This window comes from Drosophila nasuta, chromosome 3 (genome assembly GCF_023558535.2).
Source record: "Drosophila nasuta strain 15112-1781.00 chromosome 3, ASM2355853v1, whole genome shotgun sequence".
Lineage (NCBI taxonomy): Eukaryota > Metazoa > Arthropoda > Insecta > Diptera > Drosophilidae > Drosophila > Drosophila nasuta.
This window is the reverse complement of record NC_083457.1, coordinates 22,828,282-22,842,414: the sequence shown is the minus strand read 5'-3', so window position 1 is coordinate 22,842,414 and position 14,133 is coordinate 22,828,282. Positions and strand designations below refer to the sequence as shown.

Here is a 14,133-nt window from a genome sequence, read left to right as displayed (position 1 = left end):
AAATAACAAATTGCTTGTCATTGGCATCCATCGGCCCATAGACGCATTCAGCAATTTCCAGTCAGTTGCTCGGTTGTCCGCTACACAACCTATATCCCCAGTCGGGGGACATTGCATTTACAATTTCAATCTCTATTAAAATTCATTGAATCCCTCGCATTAGTTACCCCACCGTCTTTGCCACGCACAGTGGCCTCAGCTCTATTCACATGAGTCCAATTAAGATGCAAGTTAACTTCGAGAATAAGCTAGTAATTCTTGGCATAGAATTGCTAGTGTTAAATTTTTAGCATTTTAATAAAATATTATAAATTAAAGGTTTTTAAATTGCTTTAATTAATAGACAAATGCATGCTTGTTTAGATTTATGAAATAGATTCCCTTTTATTTTAAGGGTTTATTAACTTCCCAGCAAAGAGCACAATGCTCTGCTTATTGATGATATAGTAGTTAAATGGATGGTCTGCGTAGAATCTTTTGGGCTCCCGTGGCAACGAGGGCAATGAGAACCCAACAATGATTGAAGCTGTTAAAATAACAGAGACAAAAACAATTAAGATTGTAGTATAAAATTTGATTATGATGGCAGTTCTGCTATAAATGTTTGTTACTGTTAAAATGAGAGATAGACACGAAACAAACTGTTTAGATTATACCTTTTGATCATGAGTGTGGCAAATTTAATCGTATTCGATTTGAAAGGTGTTTAAGACATAAAAAATATTTATTTTATATAGTAATTTTGGAATGTACTTTGGAAAATATATTAAATATGCTGGGGAACTTAAATAATGCTTATGTAGCAATTTCTGCATGTAACACGAGAATGATGTGCAATTACATATATAGAAAGAAAACTTTAAACTTACCTGTGGCTGCAGCTGCCTCAGTGCCCTTCTCATTCACCTCGATAACAGCCTTGTGAATGATTTTCGACACTTTTAACCGGTCCGAAGTTGTGATCATTCTGCTAAAGTCAGCATCATTCGAGAACATATCGGACATTCCCAGCTATTGATAGTTTCACATAAGAATTAGTTATATTCATTGTTAGTAGAAGTCTTTATAGTAAATATACCTGCTTAAAAGTGTGTTTCAACTCCACCTCGAATTCGGACTTAAACTTAGGCAGTTTGACAATTACGTCCCTCCAGTCAAGTTTTTCCGTAATCTGGCTCAGCGGAGTTATCCGAAGTTTCCTCTCCAGTTGTGGCAAACCAGTATTGCTATTAGGCAATACGATCAGCATGGACAAGTCTGAGTCTTTGTAGGGCAATTCCAGTGCAGTGGCATTAAGATTATCGAGTGTTGCATATCTAAAACGCTTTTTCAAGTTCATCATGGGTACATCGATGCTTTTGTCAGTGTTCCCATAGAAAGGTTCATTTCCGGTGTCTCTCTCTGGAAATTGATGCACCCAGTTTCCTTTGAAGTGTATCGCATTGATCAACAGCAAACGCGTACTCGCCGTCAATGCACTTGAATCAACTATATCTTTTATGAGGTTATTGGTTCGCAATGCGACCCAGGAATTGATTTTCTCTGCAGCCCTTACATCTTCGGAGAAGTCTATGGGCTCGACAGCGGATAGAAACTTTTTAAAGATTATTGAACTGAACTTATCCCTAAGCTGATAGCCAGCTTTTATGTATATCTTGTTGGCAATGTGAAGAATGCTACTCTTTTCATATGCAGCGAGTACTTTGTGGAAACTCTCGGCAATCTGTGCTTCATTATTGGAAATCAGTTTAAGACCGCGATCCAATTGAGCTGCTGTTTTACCTTTCGCACCCATGCGTGCCATGGCTGCACAGGTTTGGATTGAGAAGGGTGAGAAGATGATGTTTTGATTGGAGTTCTGCGCGACTAGTTTGGTGTACACGTTGATGGAAAATTTGGCCAAGCGTTTCGAGAATATACTGGACTGATCTTGGGCGAAGGGCAGAGGTGCTTGTAATAGGACCAGCATCAGGAGCATCATGTTTGCCATACGGTCTGTACAAGTGAGAATCAAGTAAATGAATGGGTGAATGCATTAATTTATCTATGTCTCAATGTGCTACTTCTGCTCTTCTCGCTTCGTCTGTCTTTAAAGCGGTTATTTCCAGAATGTTTTTCTTATTAATATTTTTGTAATAAATACAAATAATTTATATAAATTGTCGACACACTTTTACTATTATAAGTAGCTTATATGCAATACTCCATTTACTAGAGAATTTAACTTCTCATTAATGAAATTTTATATTATCATTATATTTTACTAATTGTAATTGTGTTCTAAATTGCAATACTTAGCCATTTACCTCTCATCTATTTGTCATTTACTTACTAAATAATTTTCTTTTTATCAACGCCATCACCTCTAACTCCAAATACTCAAGTTGCTTCAACAAGTGAAAGAATAACTTTGGATACACGGTGAATAATTCCAGTACATATATTAATTGTCAATGCTGTTCTGCTAATCAAGTCGAATTTAATAGAATTATACACGGAATTATTCAGAATTCCGGATTATTCTCGCTACATTACTTATACATTTACGGTTTGGTTAATTTATAAAATAAACGTGCAAACATTTAGAAATTCTTGGTCAGCATTATCAGCTGAGATATTAAATAACGTACAGTCAGCGCCACAAAAAAAAGCCGCACTTTTAAGGGTTACGAATTTGTAACTTTCAGGGCCTGTGGTTTCATTATATGATTGCGGATTCGCTCAATTTTTTTTTTAACAAGTTAACTGATGGTATGTTAATAAAAGTGCATACCAATTTTTATTTTAAATTTGTTTTTAATATTAAAAAAAATGTTGTTTTTGGTTTCACCCTAGTTTTAGCGACTTTTCACTATTATGGCAAACTTAATGAAAAAAATCATAAAAGTTATAATAATGAAAAAATTCAACAAAAACTATTTTTTTCCAATTGAACACCTTACTAACTATAAAAAAAATTTAAATCTAGGCAATTTAACATTAGACATATTTTTTTAATTTAACTTAATACTTAGAAATGCCGCCTTTGGCCTTAATTACAGACTTTACCCTATGGAGCATAAAATCGTAAATGGAACACAATTATTTCTTTGTTATATCGTATATCCATATTTTTTCTATACTTTGTTTTAGCTCATCCATAGTTTTGGGCTTTCGCTTTCTTTTTTTGTTGGCCCCCATATAGGCCCCAACATTCTCGATTGGACTAAGGTCTGGGCTGTTTTCTGGCCAATCTAAGGACTTAATGCCCAATTCTTTCTTCAAATTTATTATTTTTAGATAGAAAAATGTTCGATTTATCTGAATAAGTTGTTTTGGTAACAATCGGACACTGAGTAACTCACAGATCGCGCTCGATTGCAAGGTGCAGAATCATCCTGAAAAATGGGTTCTTCTTCTTCTTCACTTATGGACTCAATGCTAGGCACAACTCCACTTAAAATTATTTCTTTGTATTTTTCTGCATAGATCATACCCTGAACCATTAAAATTGATTCCGTTTTATATTTGGATATGCATCCCCATACCATAACATACGGTGAATGCTTTACTGTGGCTATGCAGCAATTTTCAGAAAACCGTTACCCACGTCTACGCGCACCTTGAGAATTCCATCAGATCCAATGAGATTAAATTTGGACTCATCTGAAAATAGCACTCTTGACCAATCAGAATCAGTCCAATTTGAAGAAAGAATTGGGCATTAAGTCCTTAGATTGGCCAGGAAACAGCCCAGACCTTAGTCCAATCGAGAATGTTGGGGCCTATATGGGGGCCAAAAAAAGAAAGCGAAAGCCCAAAACTATGGATGAGCTAAAACAAAGTATAGAAAAAATATGGATATACGATATAACAAAGAAATAATTGTGTTCCATTTACGATTTTATGCTCCATAGGGTAAAGTCTGTAATTAAGGCCAAAGGCGGCATTTCTAAGTATTAAGTTAAATTAAAAAAATATGTCTAATGTTAAATTGCCTAGATTTAAATTTTTTTTATAGTTAGTAAGGTGTTCAATTGGAAAAAAATAGTTTTTGTTGAATTTTTTCATTATTATAACTTTTATGATTTTTTTCATTAAGTTTGCCATAATAGTGAAAAGTCGCTAAAACTAGGGTGAAACCAAAAACAACATTTTTTTTTTAATATTAAAAACAAATTTAAAATAAAAATTGGTATGCACTTTTATTAACATACCATCAGTTAACTTGTTAAAAAAAAAATTGAGCGAATCCGCAATCATATAATGAAACCACAGGCCCTGAAAGTTACAAATTCGTAACCCTTAAAAGTGCGGCTTTTTTTGTGGCGCTGACTGTAGTCTTGATACAAATATCGTCTCATTTTATTTGAATACGTTTCGAATATACAGTGGGCTGCAGATGCTTTTGCGCCTGGCCTCGATTCTTTATTTTATTTTGTAATATCAAATACTTCCACTTTTAGAATGTATTTTTTCAATAATTCAAAAAAAAGGTTTCTCAATTTAATAATCATTTAAAATTGTTCTGACAAAACATTCATGTGGCACTAAAACTTAAAATGAAAGCCTATAAACTTCAAGTGTTTATTAAAGTTAAACAATTTGTTTGGAAATGAGTACCTGGATTGCTTAACTTATCCGAATGTAGAGTATTTTCACATAAAACTAATATATAATAATAATAATTATGAAATAATACATAATTCTCGTTGATCGCTACTCGGGTGTTACGCCTAAGGTCTTGATAAGATCGGGTACCTTACGTCTTTGTATTTTGTCGTTGGAGGTCTTTGGCAACGCATTAATGAAGAAAACTCCACCACGAATGTGATAAGCGCTGCTCAAATGTCGCTTCACAACATTCCTCACATCGTCCCCCCGCAGCTGCTTTCCTTCCTCATCCGCAGTGCGAACCACAGCGCAGGCGGTAAGATTGCTGGACACTTCGTCATGTAGTCCAAAGACGCAGGCCTCAGAAACACCCGGAAGACGCAGAATAAACTCCTCAATCTGCTCAGGATAAATCTGAAAGTTGTTGTACTTAAAGACATCCGTGTCGCGGGTCTGAATATACAAATAACCCTCGCTATCGACATAACCAATATCCCCAGTCCGCACCCATTGTCCATCCGGGCTGAGAGCTCGCTTTGTGGCCTCGGGATTGCGATAATATCCCGCCCACTTGTAACGCAAATGAGCATAGATGATGCCTACCTCATTGATGCCCAGGGGCATGCGGAGTTTATCCAGCACACGCACCTCCATGTTGCGCATCACCTTTCCCTCGCTGCCCAGTGGACCACCTATATTCTTGCTGACCCCGCCCACCTCCGAGAGGCCATAGCCCACCACGAAACGCATGTTGCCAATCAGCTCGTACATGCGCGCAGAGACCGCTTTGCAGACCTTGGAACCAGCGCCAATTAAAACCTGCACCGACTTGAGTTGAGCTTGTATCTTGGGCAGATCACTTTGACACTTGGAAAGCAGTGCAATCTGATGCGAGGCGAGGAAAAGAAAGGTCACCTGATGACGTTCGACGATCTGCAGCAGATACTCGACGGTGTAAGGACGATGTGTGATGATGCGTTTGCTGCCATTGAGCAATGAGGCGAGAAGTATAAAAGTGCCGGAGATCCAGTACAAGGGACTGAAGGAGAAGACTGTGGTGTCGCGGGTGTAGGTTTTGGGACTGGAAGGAGGATAGAGTTATAGTCGATGATACTTTTAGTAACTGCGCTCTACGTACTTCTTGCAATTCGAAATGAGACTGCGATGGGAACGCGTGACGCCTTTGGGCATGCCTGTGGTGCCGGAGGAGCAGACAATGAAGGCGGTGTCATCGCCATTAAGCGTGGGACAAGGCACATAACTGCAAAGGGATAAACTTATTAACATAATTGTATTTAAGACAACTTGAAACACTTACTCTGCTGCTGGAAGGTCTTTGTCTTCTTTGAGTAAGTCCCAAACATCAGACACTCCCTGAAGCTGTCCGTTCACCAGATAGATCAGGGCTGGTTTGACCAAGCGTGCATTGGCCGCCTTGATGATCTCGTAGTTCTCCACATCGCAGAAGATCAGCTTGGGTTCGGTGATATCGTACATGTACTTGACAGTCTCTAAAATAATGAGAATCATTAATATTTATAGGAAGTTGGGAACCTCACACTCTTTCACCCTCATCAAAATCCGGATGCAGCGGATTGAGCGGCGTGCCCGACAACATGGCCGCAATTGTGACGCCAGTCAAATAGGTTGTGTTGTTGGCCGAGATGCCAATGACATCGCCACAGCTCAATTTGAGTCGTCTAAAGGCCTGTGCGATGATTAGACCTTGTTGCGCCAATTGACCGCCAGTAAGCTCCACGCCCGTGGGATCGCAGTGTTGCAACACTTTGTCCGCGTTCAAGTTGAGCACACGCATTGTCACCTCACCGAGTGTCATTTCGGGACCGTAGAACTCCTTGCCACGCGGTCCCTGCCACGTGCGTGTGGCAGCATCGTAGTGCACCTCACAGCTGGCGCTTGCTCCACCGCTGCTGCTCATCTTCATGCTGCTGTCGAGTTTGTCTCTCAACTAAGTGTTTTATTGCGCCGCACTTCGTTTTTTATACGATGTCGTAAATAGGAAACAAAAGCTGTTGCTGTTAATTGCCTCGACACGCGGCGACATCGTCATCGACAAGTTTGTTTTCTTGTTCTTCTGGTTGTTGTTGTTTGACACTCTTTTGAGTCATTGGATTTGGTGCAAAGAGATGCTCATTGAGTGGCAACATGATCGGGAGCAGACATCTGGCGCAGTCTGGAGTTCTACCGCTAGGTAAATAAAAGTTCAACTTCAATTAGAAGTCTGGCCATTCCTCACTGGAGAGACATCTTCCTGACTGGTCAATTATATTAATTAGTAATTCTAACTGGAAGCTGATGTAATCACTTGCCCTTTTTCCCAGACCTCGCTATGTCTGCTCTCTGTTGGAAAAATTCCTCTGATTATAGCATTGAGACCTGTTCATGTTCTTTATTCTCTCGTCACAGTTTTCTCTGTTCTAAGTAGATTTGCATAAATGTTGTCTCTAAATTTTGTATGGATAATTCCTCTAATCTTAGCTTTAGCAACTCTACATATTCATTAAATAACTTTCATTACTTCAGGACAACCTTATATATTTAGTAAGAATAATCTTCTTTACACTGAGTTTCATTTTCATAGCCACCCAAATTGTCGTTGCCGTTTCTTTTAGAATAATTTCTTTAATTGTAGTCTTAATACATTTGACAAATCCTGTTTTATTCACATTTTCAACTCTAAACGCTGTTTTTTTAGCACAACTTTTGCAAATCATATTTAATTTCTTTACAAAATACACTCGTGATAACTTTTTCTATATTTTTATTACAACTTTGTATTTATAAATGGGTGGAACTAGAATTATTCTTAAGCTCAGCTAGAATGCGACGTCGCTGTATCTTCTTATTCGTGGTCTTGGGCAGCGAGTCCACAAAGTAAACGCCGCCACGGAGATGGAAAGCCTCGCTGAGATGCTCCTCCACAATGCCGCTGATCTTTTCCGCTGTAAGCTTTTGTCCCACCTCGTCCTGATCTCGCACCACAGCACAGGCAGTAAGATTCGTGGAGATGTCGTCGGGTATGCCAAAGATGCCCACCTCGTGGACACCCGGCAAGTGGAGAATGACATCCTCGATCTGCTTTGGATAGATCTGAAAGTGATTGTACCGAAACACATCCGTGTCGCGGGTCTGGAAATGCAGACAGCCTTCATCATCGAAGTAACCATGATCGCCAGTCAGTAGCCATTGTCCATCGGCCGAGAGTGTAGTCTGCGTGTCCTGCGGATTGCGATAGTAGCCGCCCCATCGTTGATTGAGCCGTATATGAATGTGACCCGTCTGATTGGGACCCAGGGCATTGCCCTGCTCATCGAGCAGACGCACTTGCACATTGCGTAACAGTTTCCCTTCACTACCAAGTGGACCACCGACATTCTTGCTCACACCTCCGATCTCCGAGAGACCGTAAAGCACAGCAAAGCGATCACTGCCGAGCAGCTGGTAAAGCTGTCGCCAGATCGAAAGCGGCAACTTGGAACCGCTGCAGACAATCGAGTTCAGCGACTTCAGTTTAGGCAGCAAACTCTCCGCCTGAGGCGATTTTGCTAGCAGAGCCATGTGATGTGGCACGGTGAGCACAAAGTTGATCTCGTGACGCGCAACTAGCTCCGCAAAATACGTGGCACTAAAAGGACGATTGGTGATCACGCGTTTACAACCATTGACCAGCGAGGCGAAGAGCGTGAATATGCAGGAGACCCAATAAAGCGGGCTAAAGCAGAACATCACCGTCTTAGCTGTGAACAACTGTGGACTGGAAGCAGAAAGAACTGTAATGAGTTAGGTAATAGCTTAAGAGTTGTCTACTCACATTTTGGTGTTGTTCAATAAACTGCGATGCGAGCGCGTGACGCCCTTTGGCAAACCGGTTACACCGGAGGAACTGATGATAAAAGCGGTGTCGTCGCCACTTAAATGTGGGCAGGCAAAGCTAGCAGAAGAGTTCTTTTAGTTCACTTTCAGTTAAGGGAAGAAAAAAGTAACCTACAGTGTGGTAGGATCGTAGCCAACGGCGCCGTCTCTGAGCATATCCTGAATGTTGCGCACGCCTGGCAAACTGCCGCTCAACAAAATGAGTTCAGTTTCGAATTTGAGACTTTGCTTAACAGCCGCCAAGGTCTCGTAGTTGTCCACATCACAGAAGATGACCTTGGGCTTGGTGATCTCATACATATAAGCGACAGTTTCTAGAAGGAAAAGAGATAATAAGTTTTTACTGCAACTTTGATTGCTTAGAAATCTTTTCTCACCCTTGTCGAACTCCGGATGCAGTGGATTGATAGGCATGCCATTGAGCAGCGCTGCAATAACCACCTCGGTGAGGTAAGTGGTATTGGTGGCAGAAATCCCAACAACATCGCCACGGTGCAGCTTCAACTGCTGAAAGGCGTGAGCTAGCAGACGACTCTGCTCATAGAGCTGACCTCCTGTTAAAGCTTCCCCCGTTGGATCAAAGACCTGCATCACTTTGTCCGCGTGCAGTTTGAGTATGAGCAGCGCCACCTCGCCGAGTGTCATGTCGGGTCCATAGTATTCCTTGCTCTTGGGTCCCGACCAGATCTTTTTAACGCTGTCGTAACTGGTCGCCGTCATGCCTTCGCTTTCTTTCGCTTACCAAAACAGAGATCAACACACACTTCAATCCACCAACTGAGCAAACGATTTAATGTATGCACTCTATATATAGGGGAACAGCTGCGAATCAAACTTCCAATTCATAGCTGCTAATTGATTCGACACGCTTTCATCCAAGCTAAACCAAACTAAGCTGTTGTTCTAGCCGACAATCATAACAACAGCTCAGACGCCGACAACAGCTACAAATTTGACATATTCTCTATAACTCGAGGTGACACTGATTAAGACTCGCTTTTACCGATCGCTTTTCAAAGTGATAGACTAGACATCAGACGTCATTTAAAAATAGACTCGGTTTTCTATAAACTACAAACGAATTGCCTCAAATCTAGTTTAACTGAAGATTTGTTGAAGAAAAGGTTTCATGATCGTTTACCTAAATACTGTTGTTGTATAATTATACAAATTTTGTAGATCACTTACATTTTTTGACATCTGTAAAGTTTATTAATTGTTAATAACTAGTTATAATGACAATTTAATATATGTTTAAAGTAAAGTAAGGCCAAATCTTTTATTTATTTTCTTAGGAAGTGTGATTTATAAATTTTCTTTTTCCATCTTCTAAGGAATATTTGCTTGTATAAACATTATTAATAATATAATATGAATTTAACATAATGTTCAGAATTCTTTGAGTTGAACAAAGATTTTGTGATCTGTCATTGTCAATCGTTTAAGCCTATTGTCAATTTCTTTGTACAAGTAGGTTAAAAAATACTACCATATCATTATTAAAGCAAATTATGTTATCATATGTATTAATACCTTTTTTGAATGTTGAAAAAAGTATACACAAAAAGCAATACACAATCTTTCGTCAATGCTTAAAATATGGTGATATATTGATAGTTGATATTGATATTATACCCTTTTCTAAGAAGCGTTTTTGAAGCTGTTTGATGTCATTTACAACAAATTGTTGCTTAACTCCTCAGATTGTAAGCATTAAAAATCATTTCCTTCCACTAGCATTTCCCATGTTATCTTGCACCACTGTGCAGCTCCAGCGATTGCATAATTTTAACGATTAAACACAGTTTGATCTGATGGCTCTGTGGTTGCTGCACGCGCAGAACTCTCTTTGAATCTCCCTGCTCCCTGCTTGTGTCTTCACATTCACATTCCCTCTGCTGCTACTGCTTCGTTTACTTTGTGAGTACAGGACATGGAACATGGAGGAGACAGGACACTCGCCGATAGAGTGGCGCATCCTTGATGCGTACACGCTTCATTTGCGTGCTTAGTTAGGAAATCAAGCGTGTGCTCCAGGACATGCCACAGTCAGAGATGGAGACTCGCAGTCAGAGATGGAGACGCGTAGTCTGAGTTCGACTTGCAACTTAACATGCAAGGTGCAAGCAAGGGCTGTAGCTTCTCCTCCCCCTCTTTCTGCACTTCCTTCGCTCTCGTTGAAGTGCCGTTTCAAGGCAAACTTCACTTCGGGGAGGTAGCACAAAGTTGTTCGAGTTGAGCGACAGCTTCTCCTACCTGTCGTTACCTACTTTTCAAGGATGGATTCTTTGTCTTGTTGGTAGTTGTAGGTGTGAGTGTGTGTGTGAGTGTGTGTGTGAGTGTGTGTGTGAGTGTGTGTGTGTGTGTGTACTCACATATGTGTGTGTGAGGCAGTAAAGTGAGAAATGAATTTGCTTGAAAGCTGTAGAAAGTTCATTTATTGATTTTCATTGCAGAGCAGGGACAAGGCTCTGTTTCATTGTTGCTCTTTTCGACTATAACTTGGCTAATAACACGGCCCGCTAAATGTGCATACAACAACAGTAACAACAGCAAGAACAACAAGTTAAGTATCTGTCGGGTTGAGTGATGGACTGCAACGTGGCTAATAAAACTTTGGCAACAACTTTGCTATTGGCTTTTGATGAGGTCATTAAACAGTCAGGCAACAAAACGACAACACAACAATACACAGACAGCGCCCACACACACACTAACACACATACATAGAGTGAGAGGGCGAAAAATTTGTGTAGAAATCTCAGCAATTAAGTGCGAGAAACTGACACAAAACGAGCTGAAAATGCGACACAGCGCCAAAAAGTTGGTGAAAGGCCGCCACTAGCTATCGCCCCCTCTCTCTCTTTCTCTCCTTCCTGCTCTCTCCCCCTCTCTCCCTTGCTGGCCAAATGTAATCAGGCTCAACATTATAATTAACCGCAAATGCAGTTAGAGCCGCGAGTTCTTCGTGCTGAAATGCGACCCGCTTTTGGTCCAGCCGCGGGGCAATATGTTGTCGTCACCCCCCATTACATCAACCCTCGTGCCTCCCCTTTCTCCTCTTTCTCCTTGGGGCACGGCCTATTGCCAGTCGCCATCGCAGTCGCAGCACTGCGGCGTCTAGTCTCAGCTGCTATTAAAACTTTTACGACAAGTAGGCGAAAAAATTACTTAATTAAAATGATTGACTAACAGAAAAGTTTGTGCGAAATCATTTTTACTTTTTGTATACCCTACAATAATGGCCACAAATAGAAAAAGTCTTCTGCTCATAAAATAAATTATTGATGAGCTTCACTACGAAGTAGTTGACGAGTTATAGAGTTTATATTTTGGTTTGCCACTCAGGTCACTTTTTATAGAGACAATCTTTGATCACCATAATTCAGTTCTTTTTTAATTTTTATTTATTATATATTTGGAATTTCGTTTTCATAATGATGTCAAATTCAATAGTTTTATTGATACTATTCCTTGTACAATTTTTATCTATTATTTATTTGAGCTTCACTTTTTTATGAAATGTTAAAAAGCTTTGTTTGTTTTTACAAAATAATTCTTATGTTCATTTACAAAATAGTTTTTAACAAGAAATCAAGTACTTGAACAATAACTTTGATATATCTGTTCTTGTTTATAGTTATTTCTTCTAATTGTTTTGAAAATTTAATTAAAAATATTTCATAAATATGCATTTCTTTAAACTATTTAGTAATGACTTAACTAAAACTATTTGATATCATAGTATATTATGGCATATTGTAGTATCTATTATAGAACACCGTAGCGTGTAATATATTATTATATTGTATTATATTATATTATTATTATATTATATTATATTTTGATATATTGTAGTATATACCCAAGTTTATTCTTGTCTTTTACAATTGCAACATGCTGTTTTATAAAGTCTTAGAATTGATACCATAGTTTAAGGCAATTTACAGGGTATCTCCTGGTCTCAGCTGCGACATTCTGACTTGGGTTTTTTGCAGTTCGCTGCGGATACTCGTAACTAGCTGGAATACTTTTCCGGAACAATAGTTCTTTCCGGGCTTGCGGTTCGTTTGGTCTCTCGCTCTCGCTTTCCCACTCGCTATCTCGCTCTTACTCTGTTCATAGGCCATCTCGCTCGCACACAGCTGCGCGTATTTATTGTTTGTCTTTGGCCGCAAGGCAGTGAAATTTGTAGGAAACAGCGCGGACATGCTGCGAGTCGGCTTCTGGCCTGGCTTAAAACGTGCTTAGATACGAATGCGAATGCGAAACCAAATGTACGTATATATAAAGCTTATATATGTCTGTAGTATCTAGTGGTCTACAGACGGCATCTTGTTGTTCGGCTAACAAATTAACGAGCGCCTCAAGTGTTGTTGTGCGGTTTCCTTCATTTTTTTTGTTGCGCTCTCTCTCTCTCTCTTTTTCTCTCTTTGGTTTCTATGCAGGCGAGGGAAAAACTTTGAAGTGTTAATGAATTGCAATGGAATGAGTGCGGGTGAAAGGGGCAAGAGAAGGCAGTGTGGAGTGTTAAGGGGAGGAGAGGGCATGGTCATGTCAGCTCCTGGGCATTACGGTGTAATGACCGTTGGTTTCTGTGGTTAATTTTGCAGCTTGTAATTGAAATTATGATTTAATTGAATTTGCTGCGTTTTGCTGTGCGGCTTCGTCGTCGGCGCTGCTTGAAGTGAGCAATGCGAGAGCAAAGTGTAATGCTAAAGGTGAAAGATGTGAAAGGTAAAGCGATTCAGTTAGACAGCTCAAGAGGCTGGCTCAAGGGCTGCTGCTCTTGCTGCCCTCTCATCAAGTTGATCATCATCTCTGTTTTCCAGCACTCTGAACTCTCAACTTTGCACGTCATTTAAAACATTTTAATCGCCTAAGTGCATCACTTTAATTAATGTCCAAGTTTAGCTGCCCTGCAATTGCATTTTGTAAGAGAGCTTTGAAAATGCCAGAAAAGCCTTTACCTTTTGCATTTAGAAATAATTAATACTTAGCATATATTAAATTCTAAATTGCGTGTCTTGTTGAGCTGGAGACAACTGTGGTTAAATTTTAATCGAATCTTACACTGATGAGTGCTGCATTTTGAAGCAAAGCGTGAAGGGTTCAAGCAGCTAACAAAGCTGAGATTATGTGGCAATTATTTATGACAAGGAAATTGAAATCATTGAAAATATTTATGCGATGGCAAGGGCTGTCAATTACAATTTAGTATTTCTATTTAAAAATAATACGAGTGTTTGTATTTCGTACACATTTGCATTTATTGTTGAGCTTAGACAAATATAAAACAAATTGTAATCGAATATGCCAAAGATGAATACTGCTTTTTAATGTAACACATAAATGGATTATTGCAATTATTTATTGTAAGGAAATTATAATTAAAGAATAAATATCTTTGAAAGAATTGCAAATATAAATTAATATTCAAAAATAAATGAATTTCTAAAGGTACAAAAGATACATTTTGTATTTAAAATCACACAATATTATTCGACATAGGCATTAAGAGCTAAGAAAGCTATGACAAAGTTATGAACAGTATTTAAGGCAATGGAATTTAAATAGTAGAAAATATATAATCTTCAGCACAAGCTGTAATTTATAATTAAATATTCCAATCTAAAGATATATAAT

At 39.2% G+C, this 14,133-nt stretch overlaps 3 protein-coding genes across 3 annotated transcripts; all 3 read right to left on the bottom strand.

Annotated features, from left to right (window-relative positions):
• Window positions 1-335: 335 nt before the first annotated feature.
• On the bottom strand, window positions 336-2,427 carry LOC132789779 (serine protease inhibitor 42Dd-like). Its single transcript, XM_060798040.1, has 4 exons — window positions 2,333-2,427; window positions 1,079-1,995; window positions 870-1,011; window positions 336-526 (listed from the first exon to the last, which is right to left on the bottom strand). The coding sequence occupies exons 1-4, from the start codon at window positions 2,358-2,360 to the stop codon at window positions 390-392; spliced, it is 1,224 nt and encodes a 407-aa protein (XP_060654023.1). The 5' UTR covers window positions 2,361-2,427; the 3' UTR covers window positions 336-389.
• A 1,917-nt stretch (window positions 2,428-4,344) lies between these two features.
• On the bottom strand, window positions 4,345-6,576 carry LOC132792841 (luciferin 4-monooxygenase). Its single transcript, XM_060802345.1, has 4 exons — window positions 6,163-6,576; window positions 5,912-6,104; window positions 5,732-5,854; window positions 4,345-5,674 (listed from the first exon to the last, which is right to left on the bottom strand). Exons 1-4 carry the CDS (start codon window positions 6,536-6,538, stop codon window positions 4,699-4,701), a joined length of 1,668 nt encoding a protein of 555 aa, XP_060658328.1. The 5' UTR covers window positions 6,539-6,576; the 3' UTR covers window positions 4,345-4,698.
• A 792-nt stretch (window positions 6,577-7,368) lies between these two features.
• Window positions 7,369-9,264, bottom strand: LOC132792739 (luciferin 4-monooxygenase). Its single transcript, XM_060802195.1, has 4 exons — window positions 8,865-9,264; window positions 8,603-8,801; window positions 8,426-8,545; window positions 7,369-8,368 (listed from the first exon to the last, which is right to left on the bottom strand). Exons 1-4 carry the CDS (start codon window positions 9,205-9,207, stop codon window positions 7,393-7,395), a joined length of 1,638 nt encoding a protein of 545 aa, XP_060658178.1. The 5' UTR covers window positions 9,208-9,264; the 3' UTR covers window positions 7,369-7,392.
• Between the last annotated feature and the right edge of the window lie 4,869 nt (window positions 9,265-14,133).

Excerpts from the sequence above, each read along its gene's own strand:
- LOC132792739 (XM_060802195.1), bottom strand. The coding sequence starts at position 9,207 with ATGACGGCGACCAGTTACGACAGCGTTAAAAAGATCTGGTCGGGACCC. Across the intron at positions 8,802-8,864 it reads GCATCCGGAGTTCGACAAGG|AAACTGTCGCTTATATGTAT; the intron begins GTGAGAAAAGAT and ends TTTTCCTTCTAG. Across the intron at positions 8,546-8,602 it reads GGCTACGATCCTACCACACT|CTTTGCCTGCCCACATTTAA; the intron begins GTAGGTTACTTT and ends CTCTTCTGCTAG.
- LOC132792841 (XM_060802345.1), bottom strand. The coding sequence starts at position 6,538 with ATGAAGATGAGCAGCAGCGGTGGAGCAAGCGCCAGCTGTGAGGTGCAC. Across the intron at positions 6,105-6,162 it reads GCATCCGGATTTTGATGAGG|AGACTGTCAAGTACATGTAC; the intron begins GTGAAAGAGTGT and ends TCATTATTTTAG. Across the intron at positions 5,855-5,911 it reads AAAGACCTTCCAGCAGCAGA|TTATGTGCCTTGTCCCACGC; the intron begins GTAAGTGTTTCA and ends ATCCCTTTGCAG.
- LOC132789779 (XM_060798040.1), bottom strand. The coding sequence starts at position 2,360 with ATGGCGTTGATAAAAAGAAAATTATTTA. Across the intron at positions 1,012-1,078 it reads TGAAACACACTTTTAAGCAG|CTGGGAATGTCCGATATGTT; the intron begins GTATATTTACTA and ends AACTATCAATAG. Across the intron at positions 527-869 it reads TGAGGCAGCTGCAGCCACAG|CTTCAATCATTGTTGGGTTC; the intron begins GTAAGTTTAAAG and ends TTATTTTAACAG.